General features: G+C 42.8%; 1 protein-coding gene across 2 annotated transcripts in view; it reads left to right on the top strand.

Annotated features, from left to right (window-relative positions):
* MYO1E (myosin IE) overlaps positions 1-19741 on the top strand; it is a 181331-nt gene extending 161590 nt beyond the window's left edge. For both annotated transcript variants that reach the window (XM_075897339.2, XM_075897340.2), the window contains 3 exons: positions 369-576; positions 17872-18041; positions 18681-19741. In XM_075897339.2, the coding sequence (XP_075753454.1) occupies positions 369-576; positions 17872-18041; positions 18681-18757 (455 nt within the window). In that variant the 3' untranslated portion in view covers positions 18758-19741. The remainder of the gene's footprint in view (positions 1-368; positions 577-17871; positions 18042-18680) is intronic.
* The last annotated feature ends 1679 nt before the right edge of the window (positions 19742-21420 follow it).

A 21420-nucleotide genomic window follows, 5' to 3' on the forward strand; every position in this document is an offset into this window, starting at 1 on the left:
CAATGGTTTCAAAACACAAGGGCTAAGGTTAAAGATCAGCCAACATAAAAAATGTAAAGTTTTGCGAAAGGAAGAGCTGTGCAAATCCCAGTGATCCTTTTATCACATATCTGAAACTTAAACAAGGGTCTTGAACTCATGAATCTGGGATGAGTTTTCAGTAACCCTGGGCTATGTACAGAGCCACGTTAGGGTTTTTGCTGATTTTACTTTGAGTTTTTCAATTCCTTGAAAATTGAATCCCAAGTGGCAATTGACAGTTGAACCACTGACAAAGCTAAGCACTGCAGAAAGGAGACCACCTTTTTGAAAGCCTTTTATCACATTACTTTTGTTCTGCATGCGCTCGTATTTTTAAATACTTCTAGGTCACCATCAAAATGGAGTGATAAAAAGCCCGCAGTTTGTGTCACGTCCCCACATGCCAAGAAACCAAGGAGCCAGTCAGAAGAACCTGTATACAACCTGTATGATGCGCCCACCATTACCACAGCAACTCTCAGCAGGATCAGACAAGATTTCACACCAACCACAAAGTCTGGACTTCCTCAAGGTTCCCGACCAAGGGGCTGCTGGGTAAGCTTTTATGTGGAAACTCTTTCAAAGAGAGAAGGGGCTAATCTTTATAAATAGGTTCTTGGACTCAAATGATGCACCCTGGTGAAATGGTATTATGCGTGCACATGGCCAAAACATGGCATTAAGCTGTGCTCAAGAGTCCTATTGACTTCTGTAGGATTTCTACCTGCAGAGTGATGGTGAGCTTAGGACCATAATCCACTCACTGCAGTCAGTGTGAACCAGTTCCAGTATTCCAAATGCTAAGATCAGGTACTTACACAGTATCTACAACTTAAGACTCTTAGGCTACGACTACACTGGCGGCTTCTTGCGCAAGAACAGCTGTTCTTGTGCAAAAACTTGCCAGGTGTCTACACTGCACGCGCATTCTTGCACAAGTAAATTTACAGTCTAACGTCGGAAAACAGGGCTTCTTTCAGAAGAGTTATTCCTCTCCCCATGAGGAATAAGCCCTCTTGCACAAGAGCTCTTCCACAAGAGGCCAGTGTAGACAGGCAACATGAATTTCTTGTGCAAGAAACCCCTATGGCTAAAATGGCCATCAGAGCTTTCTTGCACAAGAGAGCATCCACACTGCCATAGACGCTCTTGCGCAAAAGCACATCTCTTCTGCAAAAGCCAGTGTAGATGTGTTCTTGTGGAAGACGTTTTGCGCAAGACCTCTTCTGCAAAACAGTTCTTGCGCAAGAAGCTGCCAATGTACACGTACATCCCCTCTGAGAGAGGTATTTTCATATCCATTTGATGGATGGGCAGAGTGAGAATACCTTACTTGGCTTCTGTCTCCCAACAACTATCAGAACCCAGGAATTCTTACTACCAGTCCCCTGTTCCAACCATGGGACAGTCCCCCCTCTCAAATACTGTCTTATCGTTATAAGAAGATGACAGTTATTCCAGATGAGATTGATGTTTTTTGGTTGGAGGGAGAATGGCAGGAAGTTGATTTTATTGGTGAAATTAGGGACCATATTAATTCCGCTCCAATTTGTCTCCTTTGTACTCAGGAAGTGCAATGTAAAGAGCTTGAATATTGGTCATATCTGGACAGCTGAAAGGAAGGGCAGGGGGCATGGCTTGGCAATTCCCAGGTGGCACACAGTCCCTTGGTCATCTTTGACAGCTGGGCTGTGTCTACACTGGCCACTTATTCCGGAAAATCAGCTGCTTTTCCGGAATAACTTGCCAGCTGTCTACACTGGCCCCTTGAATTTCCGGAAAAGCACTGACGATCTACTGTAAAATCATCAGTGCTTTTCCGGAAAAACTATGCTGCTCCCATTCGGGCAAAGGTCCTTTTCCGGAAAACTGTTCCGGAAAAGGGCCAGTGTAGACAGCACAGTAGTGTTTTCCGCAAAAAAGCCCCGATCGCGAAAATGACGATCGGGGCTTTTTTGCGGAAAAGTGCATCTAGATTGGCCACGGACGCTTTTCCGGAAAAAGTGCTTTTCCGGAAAAGCATCCTGCCAATGTAGACGCGCTTTTTCCGGAAATACTTATAACGGAAAACTGTTCCGTTTTAAGCATTTCCGGAAAAGGGTGCCAGTATAGACGTAGCCCTGGTGTAGATCATTAGAATATACTCAATTCCAACACCAGGATTAGAGCTGCAGAAGGAAGAGAATTAGGGAGATTATACCCAGCTCTGTGACATCTTGCCCCCATCTCCTGCATGAAGCAATTCTCAGTGCTGGATTGAAACTGTATTAGGCAATCATCTATGGAGGGACACAGGTAGGTATATTAGATCATGATCATAGTCAAGTCGAATGTGTAATTAGGGTCATTTCAGTTACTTTGAGAAAGTAACATGTTACTGACTCAGAAATGGAAACTGGTGATGTACACATTCCTGATTACTTCAGGAAATTACTAGATTACTGGAGAGCTGTACATTGTGTGAATGATATAGTACCAAAATACCTTAGCTCACAGTTGACATGGAAATTACTCAGTTACCAAAGAGGAGTAACAGGAAGTGATGTCCAGGTTACATTTTTTGGAATCAACAATAAGAGAAATCTCAGAATTACTTAAAAAAAACCCACTTCCTATAATCTGTTACTATGACAACACTATGTGTGCTAAGGAAAAAATTCTCTGGCTTGACAGTGGCGTTGAGGTTGATCAGCTGAAATCAGTAATATAGATTTATTTTTGTTTTTAATTATGAATAAGCTATTCTAAACAATTGCAAAAGAGTATAGCACAGTCAACTTGTTGGCCCAGATTCATTGCCAGATGCCCTGTGCTGTCCGTGTATTTCCCAATGGACAGGTGTTCTCATCACCAAAATCATTGTTACCATCACCACCACACTTGTAAATAAGAAGTTCAGAGAGACCACAAGTTAAATTGACAATGAAGGCTGAACTAACCACTCACGCTTAGCTTTCCCCTCATTGGTCTTGTGTGGGAAAAGCTGTACAACTGCTGTCAATATTGTCACCGTTATGTGGATAAACAGAAGTCTTTAGTCTCTGGGATAACAATTTGGCACCTTTCCCAAGCCCTGAAATAACATTAAATATTTAAACACAATATACTTACAGTCTTTATTACAGTGACTAAACAATTTCTCCTCTGAGAACCTTCTACTCTGCTTTCATGCACATTTACTGGAGCTTTGCTTTAGTAGGAATTTTAATGCCAGCTGATTGTCAGATTCAAAGGTTCTTGCCTGTTTGACTATTGTAGAACATAATCTGATCTGGAATAATCACTTTGCATATTTCCATACACACAGTTCTCTATTCCTTATAATGAGATAATTATGAAGTGACCAAGATCCAAATGTTGATTCAAATCGACAGATTCAAATACCAAGAGTAGATTCAAATACCAAGCAGTCATAACTCGTGCACATAAAACACAAATCTGATGTCAATAAGTATTAATAATTGTGCTTGGTGACAGTTTATACAAGTTCCCGTCTGTCAGCTGCAGCCTATCAAAATAAGCATGTATTGACTATTCATCAATAGCTCACTGCTGACTGACCGGGGGGAGGGGGGGAGGGTTTCCTTCCATATTGTTAATCTGTGTTGTTACTTCAGTGTTTAAAATGGAATTGTCCAGGATGCAGACTGTTATTCTAAAGCCTCCATGCTGATTTTGGTCCTTTGTGAGATGTGGTGTTCCCTTAGGAATAGATGAGATGAAGCAGGGATGCAAACTTTGTTCAGGAGAGGGGACATGCTAAAGTTTTCAGGAATCCAAATTGTACAAAATGGAGTACTTTACAGGCGTTCTATTCTTTAATAAATAGAAATGTGATTCAAACAGTACAATATTGGAGATGATCACAGATCATGAGCATCACATTACGAGGCATAGTTTCATTGGTTCCAACTTTCATATTAAAAATGGGGGTCAGCCCTAGGATGTATCTGTACATCACACACTGGTGATTTTTACACCTGTAACAAGCACTCTTGCATATGTCTTCTGAGAATTACAGCACTTGCAAGCAATCTACAATGCTCCATGCTGTACTCTGAGTGCTTGCTCAGGTTTCCATTGGAGGCTACTGTAAAACAACACAGCATGTTTAGGATGATAATAGCCAGAATCTTCTAGCCCACCATTTTACAGAAATCCCAACATGATCACTTCCTACCAGCAAATAGGAGAGGTTGCATACCTTGGGTCTTCTGGAGGAAAAATTCAGAGGGCACAGAACAGCAGTTGTTTTGGAATAGAGCTGTCTGTCACTTCAGTGACTGTCACTTTAGTTAGGGAACAATGAGTCAAGTCTGTTAGTATATTTTAATATAATTAGAGCTCAGGTTTTCTCATTGAAAGCAGTTTTTCAAACATTTTACATAGCTGTAAATCACCAACTGACTCTGCAGTACCTTGGAATGATGGGTGCTGTGTTAGTTTAAGTTTGTGTTACTATAGGAGGAGTAGATGGGGTGAATTCCACTTTAACAGGGACCACTATAATCCAAATTCATTCCCTTTCACACCACCACCACCAGACTCCTTCTTCCCAGACTCTTGTCCTCCATACAGTCTCTCTTCCCCTAACCCCTTGCAATAGATTCTTGGTCATTTAGCCCAGCATATCTCAGCAAGTGGCCAGCTGGAAGCAATAAGCCATGTGCTGCATAGTTGTTCTGACTGATTCATTGCAGGGTTTGAGCTCCCAATGACCCTAGCAGCTGAGTCCCAACCATTCTCTGAAGGTAGAACAGGAGGTTAAAGTTAAAACAAAGATGCTGTCATACTGGGAATTTTGCTACAGAAGAGTATGAATTTCTCAAACTAAGGGTATGTCTACATTACCCTGCTAGTTCGAACTAGCGGGGTAATGTAGGCATACCGCACTTGCAAATGAAGCCCGGGATTTGAATTTCCCGGGCTTCATTTGCATAAGCGGGGAGCCGCCATTTTTAAAACCCCGCTGGTTCGAACCCCGTGCAGCTTCCTAGTTCGAACTACCTAGTTCGTGCCCTGTGTAGCCGCACTGCACTGCCCTAAGAGACTCAGAAGGGCCTGCTTTAGTAGCAGTCTTCCTACCCTATCTCATCCCAGTTGTTCTGGTGTAATCATACTGCTTTATTCAAGGTCACTTCCACTTTTTCCATTGCTACTTTCTATTTATAGACAATTAAAACTAGGTCATAACAATTTTGCCCTGGCTTGTAAATTGTTATGCAAGGTCTCAGCCTGATGAGGAATCATTCTGTCAAATGTATAGTTTGTACTAGGGATGGAGTGAGTCGGGGTGGGCAATAATTTTTGACGGGGGACCACTCCAAGAATTTGGTAAGTGGTCAAGGGCTGCACTCTTCCATTATATTAATGGAGGAGGTGTGGGGGTCTGGGATGGAGTTTGGTTGCAGAAGGGAGCTTGGGGAGGGAGTTTGGAGGGGATTGTGACCTCATGAATTCTTATCAGTTATTCTACTATTGTATAGTCCCGGGGATGGGACTGGCAGCCATTGTAATCTGTCCTCACTCCTGAGGAATCCCCTGCCACTCCGCACTGCTGCCTCTGATACAGAGGTGGCAGCAGCCCATGTCTGGGGGTGGGAGATCTGAGCTCCTGGACCTGGTGTGAGACTGAACTGACCCAGGCTGCCTGCCTTCCTACCTCCTAATAATAAACACTTTAAATGCAGAGCCGCAGCAGGATTGTATGTGCTCAGGGCAGCTGCAGGGACCCTGTGTACTGCTCTGAACTGAAGCTGTAAGCCTGGGGAATGAGGGAGGAGGGGCACTTCACATGCTGCCTGTCCTGCATACAGGCAAGTGCTAATGGCTGTAAACCAGCCAGTAGGAACTACTGGTGGATGGGGCAGCACGAGAAGCCTCTGTCCCCACTCCCAGGCTCTCAGCATTCAAAAACACACACATGGCCCTGCAGCCAACTTTCCTGAGTGCCGAGCAGATGCAGGGCAGGCAGGGAGCTGTCTGAGGCTCTTGTGGGCTGGATCTGGCAGCTTGATGGGCTGGATCCAGCCTGCAGATCATATTTTGCCCAGCCCTGGTTTGAGTTGAATTTTTATTCCACTTCTAACCTGGCCACTCCTGTTCTGCAGGACCTCTCGTGGTCTTCAGAGGGCAGGCAGGGTCCCAGTGTTCAGGATGCTATCCGACACCAGAAGTTACACGGGAGCCCTGCAGGCAGAGCCCCAGGAGCCAGAGTTGGCTGGCATAGGCCAGTAATGCCAGTGTAGTTGCTGTATAGACATACCCTTAGTGCAGTGTTCCCAGTAAACTATCCACTTGTACTGCTCAGGAGCAGGGCCAGATTAAGACCTTTAGAGGCCTTAAGGACTGAAAAGATTATGTCCCTCCCCCCGCCCCAAGCATGTGCTTAGTCTGCCTATTGGATAATCCAGCCCTGCTCAAGAGAGATTCACTGTTGCCTGGCTGATTAGCGGAGTGCCCACAGCTAGGTATTTTGTTTCTGCTGGTGGTGCACATTTGTACATGCCTCGGTGCACATAAACATTATTCCACACTAGAAAGAAAAGATTAGAGAGGACATTGCCATGTCAGTCAAACATCCCTCCTTTGACTCTTGTAGTGGTAGAACAGCTCACTCACTCACCTGGTACAGTTCAGCCTTATAGATAAGCAGCCATGCCCCTGTACAGGGAAGCTTTTAGAGGGTGTCCAGGTGACCTGCATTACACCCTCCAGTTTACGTCTTCAGGCGGAGGGCTAGCCACCTCTCTTACTCTGTTCAATGCAGTCCTATTTGCCTTTTAACAGAACTTAACACAGTACATTGTATAGCTCTTTTCTTTGTCCAGATAAGTTACAAAATAATAGTGCTCACCATATATGAGAGAGGATATGTAAATGTACATAGAGCCAAAGGCCTTTCTATGCCAAGAGGAGTTCAGTTGAATTCATATGACCCTGTTGATCAGCGGCAGGCAATAATTTTCACAGGCAGACCACTTAGGGTACATCTACACTGCAGCGCTATTTCGGATATTTCTGGCATTCCAAAATAGCTGTTCCGCATCTTTGAAACAAGCCCATTATTTTGAAATATAATGGGTTCACTATTCTGACATCCCTGTAAATCTCGTTCCACAAGGATTAAGGGACATTTTGGAATAGCTGTGTAGACAGCGCCAAATTACGAAATAATCTGTTTTGCAATTAACTCAAAATAAGCTACGCAATTTGCATAGCTGATTTCAAACTAAGGGTGCAGTGTAGACACACTCTGCTCTAGATTATATTAAATCATCTGTTCTAGATTCCTGCTCCACTACTGTCCAACACATTTTCCTAGATGTTCACCTTTTCTTACCAGTTTTAGGCCCCCCCAAAAAACTTTAAAACTTTCTTTTGATTTGCATATTTTATGACCCATACCTAAGAAACAAATGATAGACACTGTTAATTTGCCATGTTATCAACTCAAGTAAACTACAATATTTATAGTAAGAACATCATTCTTCGTTAATTTGTGTAATGATCCTCTTTACTTCATGTCAATTTATTCTTGGTAAACCTGTTCTTCTATAGTATTCATCCTAGTCAGGCTGCATCAAATGGGATGTGAGTTAAAAAATTTGAAATGTGGTTAATAGTGAAGATGAAATGCATGTGCAATATAGCATAGTGTCCATCTACCTCTTTGTGACTTATATGTCTATTGTTGGTCTCTTGTGAAAGGCAGGCTGATATGGAATTTCAAAAGGAGGAGGGGAGAATGCCTGGAAGAAGCACTCTTGGTGAGGGTAACGTGCTCAGACCTTGGGATTAAAAATTCCAGTAATTATTGTAGAGACTTCACCAGAAAGAGCTGGGGGGGCAGGGTATGGCACAAAGGTAATGATTTTGGCAAGCTGAACATGGCAGAATGAGAGTAAACAGCACTGCATTAACCAGCTGGTAGTTATAAAGGGAGGACAGGGACATATCAACAGACTCAAACGTCTGCAAGCAAGCAACCAGCAAAAGACCAAAATTTACACCTACTTCCAGTACAACGTAACTACCTCCCATCCCTATTACAATGATTTATTGAGCAATATATCTTTCCAGATCACATTGTATAACCTAATCTCATCACTAAGAATACTGCTTTGCAGCTGCCCTAGACACATTCTGTCATGCTGTTCATGAACACACTAATGGAATGCAAGGGGTGGAGAGTGATACCCCCAGTACAGGCACAGCAAAGGGCTGCAGAATATGGCTCTTGGGTTGCATCATTTAATCTGCATCTCCTGGAGCTTCAGCACATATTTAGTCCATGTTCAAATAATGGAGTTGAATTTTTGCCAAAGTATAGCAATTTAATTCCTGATCAAGATCAGTCAATGTGCAATCTAGTTATAATCTATGTTGCAAGTCACTAGAAAAGTTTGTGCAGACTGTGTTCCCCATGCTAAAGAAAAATAAGTCTTATATGATGACAAGCAGCACCATCTACTTGTTTCCAGGCCAGCCTTTCACAGACTGTGGCATCCTTAGGGTGACATGGTTAGCTCTGTATTGCCACTTACTATTTTTGCAGCTTGTGTTTTTGATGAAAAACTGTTTGAATGAAAACTGTAGTATTGGCTTAATCAAATCAGGATTTTTTTCCCCCATTGGCTTGATTTACTTTTTTAAATGAAAAGAGCACATATTTGTTTCTCTTACCAGATCAAAGGTGAAGTGAAGGAAAATCAGCTCTCAGAACTACTCATTAAGTCAAATGAACTGTCCAAGTGTCTAATCAGAATTATCTCCAAAGCATATGGTGTCTTACCTATATTTGGAAACATAAATTGGGCTGCTTGCCTCCCCCCAGAGGAAAAGCTATGAGAGGGAGGTAAAGAAGGGAGAATACCAGAGGCTTTCCCTGATAGCTTTCCTCGCCATTCCCTCCAATAGGGCTGTCCTCTTGTAGAAATGGGACCGTGCATTGCTTGGAAACTGCACAGATTCCCTGGAAAATGCATGCACAAATTAGTATTTAGCCATCCAGTCCTGAACAGGGAGATCTGCCTCAATTTTGAACCAAACCTTTCAAACCCCACAGTGCAAAACACACTGTTTGTAACAGTAACAGTCACTCTTTGGAAAGGCTTCCAAAGCACTGTGGCCCTCTTATCATCCAGCATTTTTCTGCTTATTTTCCTGAAGCATGTGTTGAGATTTGTCCTCATAAGAGTGATCCCAATGAATGGTGTGTGAATTGCTATGCTGAAGTTTAACTCTTCAAATGCAATAAGCTACTTGGATATCTTGCCATGCATCAAATAATTACAGACTCTCATTCTGGCTATTAAAAAGGAAAATCTTTTGTTGTACTTGAGGGTTGAAACAGATGGCACTTCACTTGACATTTACAGCTCTGGAAATAAAACCTCTCACAGGCATTTGAATCCAGGTGGTTATTGCTGGTCATCAAGTCTCTGAATTCTTATTCTCTTTTACCAATCAGAAGTGTCTCCCTCCTTACTCTCTCATTAGCAAAGCCCTACACCTGTGGTTGCCTGAAAAGCCAGGAGTAATGTCTGCATGTCAGCTACGAGGTACCCACAAAGCTTTTGCTCTCCCTGGGAGTCTGTAATTACTCTCCCTGTGGGGTTGCCAGGTAGCCTGAGTTTGTGGGACTGGTATAAGACTTGCAGAATCTGAAGGCCTCTCACAAATACATTCCAGATTCAGCAGCAATATGAAAAACGCTTTTGTTACCTGCCTTTGTAATTGATTCTTGGTTTTTCCATACAAGAGTTTAGATCTGGAACTTCTGCAGAGTTCTCTCACAACAGGTGCAGCTAACAATCCCCTGCTGGTGTTTTCATCAGTTCCTCTGCCCATTTGATGTTTTGACCCAAAGCTCATTGCTTCCCTCTTTCTTGATTGTTGGGCCATGTACCGTATATTTCAGCCACAGAGGAATATCTTTATAATATATTAAATATACACACAGTGCTAACTACGGAACTACCATTCATTTCCAGGGTTTCCTGCTTGGTCTCAGAAATAAAAGCAAAGTTCAGGAGGAAAATGAAAGTCCTTCTGACATAGTTTTATTTAAATGTTAGATCCCAGAAGGCCTTTATTCTGTATAGCTGTTCAACATAATATGAAAAAGCACCATACAAATAAAAGCACCTAAGTGCTTTTTTCATTTTTAACCTTAACAAATTCAGTCCGCAGTACACCTGTTGCAGCAATTGCAAGCATTCATTCATGGGAGAACGCTGAACATAAGAATGGCCATACTGAGTCAGACCAAAGGTCCGTCTAGTCCAGTAGCCTGTCTGCCGACAGTGGCCAGCACCCGGTGCCCCAGAGAGGGTGAATCGAAGACAATGATCAAGCGATTTGTCTCCTGCCATCCTTCTCCAGCCTCTGACAGAGGCCAGGGACACCATTTCTATCCCCTGGCTAATAGCCTTTTATGGACCTAACCTCCATGACATTATCTAGCTTCTCTTTAAACTCTGCTATAGTCCTAGCCTTCACAGCCTCCTCTGGCAAGGAGTTCCTCAGGTTGACTACACGCTGTGTGAAGAAGAACTTTCTTTTACTAGTTTTAAATCTGCTACCCATTCATTTCATTTGGTGTCCTCTAGTTCTTCTATTATGGGAACTAATAAATAACTTTTCTTTATCCGCCCTCTCCACACCACTCATGATTTTATATACCTCTATCATATCTCCCCTCAGTCTCTTCTTTTCTAAACTGAAAAGTCCCAGTCGCTTTAACCACTCCTCATATGGGACCCGTTCCAAACCCCTAATCATTTTAGTTGCCCTTTTCTGAACCCTTTCCAAGGCCAAAATATCTTTTTTGAGGTGAGACCACATCTGTACACAATATTCAAGATGTAGGTATACCATAGTTTTATACAGGGGCAGTAAGATATTCTGTTTCTTATTTTCTATCCCTTTCTTAATAATTGCTAGCATCCTCTTTGCCTTTTTGACTGCCACTGCACACTGTGGAAGTTTTCAGAGAACTATCCACGATAACTCCAAGATCTCTTTCCTGATTTGTCATAGCCAAATTAGCCCCCATCATACTGTACATATAGTTGGGTGATAGAAATGTAGCCGTGTTAGTCTGGGGTAGCTGAAGCAAAATGCAGGACAATGTAGCACTTTAAAGACTAACAAGATGGTTTATTAGATGATGAGCTTTCGTGGGCCAGACCCACTTCCTCAGATCAAAAAAAAGATAGTTGGGGTTATTTTTCCCGATGTGCATTACTTTACACTTATCCACATTAAATTTCATTTGCCATTTTGTTGCCCAATCACTCAGTTTGGTGAGATCTTTTTGGAGTCCCTCACAGTCTACTTCTGTCTTGACTATCCTAAACAGTTTCGTATCATCCGCAAACTTTACCACCTCACTGCTTACCCCTTTCTCCAGATCATTTATGAATAAGTTGAAAAGGATTGGTCCCAGGACTGACCCTTGGGGGACACCACTCTCCATTCTGAAAATTTACCATTTATTCCTACCCTTTGTTTCCTGTCTTTTAACCAGTTCTCAATCCAAGAAAGAACCTTCCCTCTTATCCCATGGCCATGTAATTTACACAAGAGCCTTTGGTGAGGGACCTTGTCAAAGGCTTTCTGAAAATCTAAGTAAACTATATCTACTGGATCCCCCTTGTCCGCATGTTTGTTAACCCCTTCAAAGAACTCTAATAGATTAGTAAGATATGATTTCCCTTTACAGAAACCATGTTGACTTTTGTCCAACAAATTATGTTCTTCTACATGCCTCACAATTTTATTCTTTACTATTGTTTCAACTAATGTGCCCGGTACTGACGTTAGACTTACCGGTCTGTAATTGCCAGGATCGCCTCTAGAGCTCTTTTTAAATATTGGTGTCACGTTGGCTACCTTCCAGTCATTAGGTACGGAAGCCAATTTAAAGGATAGGTTACAAACCACAGATAATAGCTCAGCAATTTCCCATTTGAGTTCTTTTAAAACTCTTGGATGAATGCCATCCGGTCCCGGAGATTTGTTAACATTAAGTTTTTCTATTTGTTCCAAAATCTCCTCTAATGACACTTCAATCCAGGACAGTTCCTCAGATTCATCACCGACAAAGGATGGTGTAGATTTGGGAATCTCCCTAACGTCCTCAGCCGGGAAGACTGAAGCAAAGAAATCATTTAGTTTATCCGCAATGGCTTTTATCGTCCTTGATTGCTCCTTTTATAGCTCGATCGTCTAAGGGACCCACAGGTTTTTTAGCAGGCTTCCTGCTTCTAATATACTTAAAAACATTTTGTTATTTCTTTGAGAGTTTTTGGCTAGCTGTTCCTCAAAATCTTTTTTTGCTTTTCTTATTACATTTTTACACTTGATTTGACAGTGTTTATGTTCCTTTCTATTTATCTCACTAGCATTGGACTTCCACTTCTTAAAAGATGCCTTTTTGTCCCTCACTGCTTCTTTTACATGGTGGTTAAGCCACGGTGACTCTTTTTTAGGTCTCTTGCTATGTTTTTTAATTTGGGGTATACATTTAAGTTGGGCCTCTATTATGGTGTCTTTAAAAAGTTTCCATGCAGCTTGCAGGGATTTGGCTCTAGTCATTGTGCCTTTTTATTTCTGTTTAACTAATCTCCTCATTTGTGTAATTCCCCTTTTTGAAATTATATGCCAGAGTGCTGGACTGCTGAGGTGTTCTTCCCACCACAGGAATGTTTAATGTTATTATAACGCTGGTTCACCAGAGAGATAATAAATATAAAATTAAAGGAAAAATACTCCCAGACTGAAAAATTTGATCCAATAAAAGACATTATTACTTCTCCCACCTTATAACTTGGGACAAAGACAGCTACAACACTACATATAAGGGGGGGAAACTGACCAATAAGTGGTTTTATAACTCTTTATTTCATGGTGATAAGTACAAGGGAAAGGGCCACAGACAGTGGTATCAAGGCTACAGGAATCTTTTCCTGAACGCCATCATACTGAGTCAGTAACTTTTTCTGAAATCCCACTATTCCTTTACAGTAAGTTGTTAGTCACTGGCATAGGTCTTGGAGGATTGTTCATCATAAATAATACATTCCTGAGGCAGAGATGTAGTTTCTGTTCCTAGCAGACAAGGGACAAGCCAGAGTGGCGTGGATTTTGGTTTTTCAAATCTCAACTGACATATGGTGCTTTGTAGGTAGTGGTGGTTTGCGTGTTTGTTGTTTGAGGGGAGGGTTTTTTCCCCAAGAATGAGGTTCCATTTTATATGAACCACCAAAAGCTGTAGGTGGAGAAGGAAAAGTTACAGTTTTTAATCACGTCTTTAATTTCTTGGGCTGTTGCTGGCAATTTAAGATATATACCCATTTATTCTATAGAACTGGCCTCCTAACTTCTTGCCTGCAAGCACAATATCATAGCTGAAGTAAGTCTCAGATGAAAATGGAAGAGTGAATGATTATTATTAATTTGATCCAAATGGTATCATCTGTCCAGAGCAAACAATAAACATGTTCAGAGCAAATACAAAAATTCCAGGCCAATTGCAGATACCCCTTAATAAATAAACATATTAGGAAAAACTCTTTCTGACCATTGGTAATGCTTCAAGTTTTTTAACATGCCCTAAGTACTTTCTTTCCAGGAAGCACATTACAAAGTTTAAAAGTATCATGTAGGGCCACACCCCTCCTGATGTTGCACTTACGAAAGGTAGAAGCTCTTTTCAAGCAAACATGCCCAGAACTGCACAGCATAAGCCCAGCATGACACTACCCTAGCACAACTCATCTGCTTCATATATCAGTGGATTCTGCAGGGGCTGTTTGTGGTTCTCACACACCACACACCATCTATGCTTTCTTCCACTGTTTCCTGCCTGCTAAGATGAAAAGGTACCATTCTTCTTACTCCTCCTCCCTTGCTTAGCCTTGGATACTTGGAAGGACTGTAGCCACTCCAATAAAGTCACATTACCCACTGCTTCACATCTAGCACACATCAACTCTAGACATTCCCCCACCTCCAAGAGCTGATGCAATGATAGTATTGGAACAGCAAGCTTTTGTGCAAGAAAGGAATTTTATATGTGGTAGAATCTTTGGTAAATGGTACTGTCGCGGCTCAGTCCCCCAACTTGACACTATGCATGCAGAGATGGGGGGGGCCGGCTAACCAAAAAACTCTGCAAAGCCTGTCTCTATGATTCCCAGAGACAAACTTATTCAATCTCAGTCCTTCTGAGATTTAAAACAAAAAAACAAAACAAAAACCCACCCAAGACTGGTTCCTCGCTGCTACCACCCAAATGATCCCAAGAAAAGATAAAAATAAACTCTTTTCCAGAGAAGAGGTCACTTGGGAAATCCCCTCTCTAAGGTAAAGCTCTCCCCACTGCCCCAAACTGTTTAGCTTGGATTGGGAAAACAGAGGGAATCCAGAGACAACGATGAACTTTGCCCTTGTAACTAGGCACGTTGGGTATGTCTAGACTACATGGCTCTGTCGACGGAGCCATGTAGATGAGGTTTCTAGACATAGGGAAATGAAGCGGCGATTTAAATAATCGCCGCTTCGTTTACATCAAAATGGCTGCCGCACTGTGTATTTTCATTTACATCAAAATAGGTTTACTGGGCTGGTGGACAAGGGCTTCCCTTGTCAACCGCGGAGCGTCCAGACTACTGTGCTGTGCCGCCAAACAGCTGATCGGCACAGCGCAGCAGCCATTTTGATGTAAATGAAGCAGCGATTATTTAAATCGCCACTTCATTTCCCTTTTTCAAGTAAACTAATCTACATGGCTCCGTCAACGGAGCCATGTAGTTAAGACGTACCCTTAGTCTTAAGGAAACAACAATCAACCAATACTGGTTAATTAGCATAAAAGGAAAACTCTTTTATTATCAAAACAAAACTACTGTTCTTCTTAGAGTGATGTCCCCTTGGGTGCTCCACTGTTGGTGTTGGGCTCATCCTGGCACCACAGATCGGAGAGTTTCAAGTAGTCATGAGGCAGACTGCGCATGTGCGAGTGGAGAGAGGCATTTCCGCCTTTGAAGTAGCATGCGCAGCTCACTTTTTCCTCAGTTCCTTCTTTGCTGCCCTCGGCTATGGACAGAGCTTAACCCTCTCCTCCTCAGCGTGCACACAGGCGTTTTCTATGATTCGTGGTAGCTTCACATCACTTCCAGTACAGAGTCCTCCCATTCGGACTCTTCTATGCCCTCAGAGTCTTTTCCAAGACCTTCACAGCGGCAGCAGCACATCTCAGATACAATGGCTGACTTATCAAAGGCCCCTCACAACACGCCACAAGAGGCATGATCAGGTTTACAAAAAGACCTTTCTTCAATCACTAGGCTTCATTATCAACGAGCAGAAATCCACACTGTGTCCTATGCAATCCCTGGAGTTCATAGGCTCTCGCATAGATTCCATAACAGCATGAGCCTATTCCCAATCACTGTTTCAACAACATAAAAAGCCTTGTCATTATCATGACCACCAGCCCAACCGTACCCATCCTAACTTGCCTCAAGCTTATGGGACACATGGCAGCCACCACGGTCATAGTTCCGCACGCCAGGCTTCACTTCAGTGTTTCCAGCACTGGATTTCTTCAGTGTACATGCCTGCCAGCTGCCACATCCACAGCTACATCTCGCCTCCTCGTCCTCCATGGGTCCTTACCTCCCTCCCAGTGGGGTGAACCCAGGCACAGAACCTATGCAAAGGGGTGCCTTTCCACCGTGAGCAGCCATCCAAACAGATTACTACGGATGCCTCGCCGATGGACTGGGGTGCACACTTCCAACAGCAAATTGTGCAAGAGAAGTGGTCCAAAAAGGAGTCCAAACGCCACATAAACCTGCTCTAGCTTTGAGTAGTTCACAACATGTGCAAGCACTTCCTTCCACACATCCAGGGCTCTTCAGTGCGTATCTCACCAACAACATGACTACTATGTTCTACATCAATTGCCAAGAGGGTGCAAGATCCCAGTCGATATGCACAGAGGCAACCAAGCTGTGGAATTGGTGTATCAGCCACAACATAGCCATAATGGCAGCATACTTACCTGGGGACAAGAATATTATGGCATGTACCTTCAGTCACAACTTCCTCAAAGAGCACTAGTGGGAGCTGCACAATCACATCGCCCACAAGCTCTTCCAGTGTTGGGGTGTACCACAGATAGACCTCTTTGTGACCAGAACTCCAAATGCCCCCAGTACTGTTCAAGAGCGGGCATTGGATACTGCTCCCTGGGGCTACATCCACATTGGCCCCTATTCCGTAATAGGGATGCTAATGTAGCACTTGGGAATAGGCAAATCCGCGGGGGATTTAAATATCCCCCGCGGCATTTGCATTTTCATGGCTGCCGCTTTTTTCCAGCTTGTAGATAAGCCGGAGAAAAGCGCCAGTCTGGACGCAATCTTCCGGAAAATAAGCTCTTTTCCAGAGGATCTCTTATTCCCAGTTGAAATCCCACGGGGGATATTTAAATCCCCCGCAGATTTGCCTATTCCCAAGTGCTACATTAGCATCCCTATTACGGAATAGGGGCCAGTGTAGACATAGCCTGGGAGATGCAATGCTCCTTCCTTGGGGGACCCATTTACTATATGCCTTGCCTTCTATCCCCCTCATTCCCAGAGTCCTCCAAAAGAACTAGGAAAACGGGGGTCCAAGTAATTCTAATAGCCCCAGCATGGCCTCGACAGACATGGTTCCCATGTCTTTATCCCATGTCTCTATGATCTCCCTGCCCGCTTCCGAACTGCCTGGACGATCACTGTTTCACAAGTCTCCGATCTGTGATGCTGGGACGAGCTCGACACCAACACTAGAGCACCCACAGGGACACACATCTCAAAGAACAAACGTTACTGCACAAAGTGAGTAACTTCTCTTTGCAAGAATAGTAAATTAGCGAGTTGGTAAATAGCCTCAATTTGATATATATATACTCAGGTAAAGTCCCGGGGCTGTAATCCTTAGTTACAAAAGAGAAAAACAATTAGCCAGCTCAAACATGATTTCCAAACCCCCAAACAAGGAACTGAATCCTGACAGATTATCTAAACTTTTCCCTACTTACACATTTCAAGAAGTCCATTCTTGGAGAGAGAAAGCATCTTCCTCAATACCTGGGCGCAACTGCTCTGCTCTCAAAGAAGAGAAAAAAAACCCTCAGTTTGAAATTCCTACTTGCATTGTTATTGGCTGATTGCCCGAACCCCCCAATCCCAGCCAACACCTTTACTAGGTATCTGAGTTAACCCCTTAGTCACCAGGTGCTGGTTAGCACTTCTTATCATGACAGGTACCCTGACACGTAAGCTTCAAAAGTATTTTATTTGGGGGCAGGGAAAGGCAAACCACAAACACTCTGTGCTTTTTCATCACCCATGCTATATAAGAAGCTCTAAAAGAGCAGAAATGGGCAAGTTCTATCTCAAGGCAAGGGATACGAATGTAGATAAAGCTGCACTGAATGACATGACATGGTTACTCCTATAAATAGGTATTTGGGCAACTGAAATCTCCTACTTCTTTGTCTACAGTTTGTCATAGAACATAAGAATGTAATGTCCATTACAGCCCCTCCAGGAGAACTAGTGGGGAGAAAAGAATTATGAAAGCTCCATGTGCAATCTAACAAGTCTTTTTTCTGTAAGGCCTGTTATATTTACAGGGAATCTTCATGAGTGGGCTCAGCCTCCCAATCCACGGAGTGCTTCCATTGGCTGAGCTGGTGATGTAATGGAGCAAAAAGCAGTAAGATTGGTTGAGTTTATAGTCTTGGAGCATTTTCCCTGTTAATTACTTGATTTTCCCCCCTTGTAGTGTTCGCAGGCAGACAACAAATCGGCCCCCACCAGCTGGAGGGAGACCTAAACCACAGCCAAAACCCAAGCCTCAGGTACCACAGTGCCGGGCACTGTATGCATATGATGCTCAGGACACAGATGAACTTAGCTTTAATGCCAATGACATAATTGATATAATCAAAGAAGGTAAGTAAAGAAGTGGGTGGCATAGATTTGTTTCTGTTTTAAATGTCCTTTGTTCACAAATTCCTCCATAGTCTTGAGTACACGCTCATTGTTACTATACGATCTTGCAGCTAACCAACTCTATGAACATTTTCCTGAAGAGACACTCCTGCATTTCTTGACACAATAGAAGGCCTGCTTCTGGCATAGGCAGGATAAAGAGGAATCTTCACACTTACATCTATTAGGCTTGTTCATTTATAAGCAGGGCTGTGTCTGCCCTAGGCTGCTCAGTTGAACATAATGAATTCCCAACTGTAGAGTTCCATATCTTGTGCCCCACCACAGCCTCCAGTTGCACGTATAAGACCATAACAAAAGCTAAAGCACAGCAGCTGAAAAGCAGTTAATAATGCAGTTCCAACTCCAATACTTCCCAAGTGGAAAAGCTTTGCAGTGTGTCCAGAAGGCTAGAAAATCTGGCTCTCATAGCCTTTTGTACATGGTCTCCACAGAGTAGGCTGCTGATTTGTGTGTGGAAGGATTTGCCAGTCTGCACAAAATGCATGTAAAGCAAAGACAGCTAAAATGCAGGGGAACTAAAAATGAAGTAAGGATTCATAAAACCTCATTGCTCACTCTGCTCTTTGTCTATCACAGATCCCTCAGGTTGGTGGACAGGCCGATTACGAGGGAAGCAAGGACTGTTCCCCAACAACTATGTGACCAAGATGTAACAAAATACTAAGAAGGTTTTGTTAAATGAAGAATATGATGCTTTCCCTTCCCTCTCTTTTCTATGAGGTTAAACGGCAATTCTTCTCAGAGGCCTGCAATTCTTAGCAGCATCTTCACCGGTGAAGTTGTATACAAGCAAGAAAGTGTCACTCAGTTTACTGCCCATAAAGCAAATGTGCAGATCTGTGCCTCAGATACACATAGGGAAGTACTGAAAAGGATTTATTTATTATATTTAAACCTGTTTCTAGGGCAGAGTGAATGAAGGGGTGTTTAGTTCTTATAGTTTTCCTGAAACTGCACAGTGCTTTGCAATCTGGGACCAAGGACTTTGGAAAGGTTGTATTTAATAAGTGCCTTTAGTTTTTATATATATATATATATATATAATGAAGATGGCATTGAATGCACATTTCCTCTGATACAGATCACTCCGGGGAATATGTTAAGAATGCTGCTACATGTCACAAAGATTTAGGATTGGTGATGGTATATTTAAATAGTTCTGTACAGATGTGTAATGGAGCTGGTTTATTATTTGCTAGTAAAATTTAGGGATTCCAAAAGGCACCGCAAAAAAAAAAAGTACTGTATACTATGCAATGATGCCTTCTCCATGATTTTTATTAGAATATGGCTGGCCCATGTTGGATTTATGGTTAATGCTGTACCTTTTACAGGAAGCAACTCTTTCCCCTGAGCTGTACATTTACAGAAAATTACACTGTATATAAAAAAATCTAATATGGTAGAAACATGTATGAATGTATAATGTAGTATTCACTGTACTTATCCATAAGGTAGTTTTATTAGCTGTGTCATGCCAGGTACATACAAATATGCACTATTCCTGATCAAATCAGTGTTAATGCTTTTTAAACCCAGTTGCCTCCTCTCTCCCCCCCCCCAATGTAAAATGGCTGCTGCTATCAGTATCCATTTTTTCCCCTAACCGTCTCTCAATAAACCACAGGCACCAAAGAGCTGAATGTGTAGTATTTGTTTTCCAGTCATTCATGAAGCAACTCATTCCAGAATGGATAACCAAACTTCCAGCGCACAGCCATAGTAGGGTCTGCAAGTAGGTAAAGAGGCTCTTTCATTTCAAGAGGGATGTACTGCATATTTGTAATCTCCACAGAGTGGTTTGAGGGAAGTACTACAAAATCTAGCATTAAGTGCAGTTTAAAATGCAATCTTCTGAAGTTTAAATTTGGTTTGGAGCCTACGATGAACCTAAACTGCCCTTACACCACAATTCCTCCAAAGACTCCTGGGCTACATCTACACTGGCCCCTTCTTTGGAAGAGGCATGCAAATTTAGAACTTGGGAATAGGGAAATCCGTGGAGGATTTAAATAAACATGACTGCTGCTTTTTTTCCCCAGCTTGAGGAAAAGCTGGAAAAGAGCGTCCAGACTGGCGCGATCCTCCGGAATAAAGCCCTATTCCGGAGGATCTCTTATTCCTACTTTCGAGTAGGAATAAGATCCTCCAGAATAGGGCTTTATTCCAGAGGATCACACCAGTGTGGACGCTCTTTTCTGGCTTTTCCCCAAGCCGGAAAAAAAGCAGTGGCCATGTTTTATTTAAATCCCGTGGGGGATATTTAAATCCCCCATGGATTTCCCTATTCTAAAGTTCTAAATTAGCATGCCTCCTCCAAAGAAGGGGCCACTGTAGACAGACCTGGATTGTAGATTAAGAGCCCAAAAGGGAAGGCAGAGTACCGTACAGAAAGAACCCAGTGGAAGGAGACAGAGAACGCTATCAGTTTAAATCCAAAGTCAAATATGATGCACCAACTGAACACCATAACAGAGGCAAGGTGGAGAATTGCCGTGTTTATTATAAAAGCAGTTGAAGATAGAATTTTTAGAGTTTTGTGAAAGGAGGTGGTATAGCCTGTGCTTTGATTACATATCACTTACCAGTCATAGGTAACATTCGTTTTAAGAGGAATTTGGGGGACAGGATAGTGTTTTGGTGAACAAGTTTTAGGAGTGCATTCCTTCTACTCAGCTGTCTGTGCTGAGTTGGGTACAAGGGGACAGGGTGAGGCTACACAACCAGAGAAACAGCAACATTAGGGAAAAGCATCTGTCAATAAGCAGCAGGTGAAATGTAAGAGGGATTAAAAGTTCAGAATTAAGAGAACATGTAATGGGGGAATTTGCCTATGGCTCTTTCACACTTAGCTCTAGCCAGACCCCCTTTACTGGGTGTTAAGGTGTAATACAGGCTAATTAGTGTATGTACGCACACACCCCCACCCACTCCCTCTGGATGTTGCTGGACCACATTGGAAGCCAAGCCAGTCTGGTAGCAAGCAACCTACAGGGCCAGTGGTCCAGCACCTGAGCCTTCCACATCCTGCTGCTGCCAGCTTGCCAGTCTGGCCAGGGCTCAGCAAGGAAATCCCCAGAGGCCTAACCTCCTCTGGTCCAGCAAACTTTTGTTGGGACCATTCAGGTCCTGAGGGTGTTAGAACAGGGAGGTGAGTTTAGACAACCACAATAAAACTGCAGCATGAAGTAAAAATGGTTGTCACCAAAACATTTTGCTTTAGCAACAGCATTACTATGTTAGTTAAGACATGTTTTTTTTTTTTTTTTAAATACAACACAAACCCTTTTTCATCACCATCTTGGAGACCAGCCAA

Source organism: Pelodiscus sinensis, chromosome 14 (genome assembly GCF_052426305.1).
Source record: "Pelodiscus sinensis isolate ZL-2025 chromosome 14, ASM5242630v1, whole genome shotgun sequence".
Taxonomy (NCBI): Eukaryota; Metazoa; Chordata; order Testudines; family Trionychidae; genus Pelodiscus; species Pelodiscus sinensis.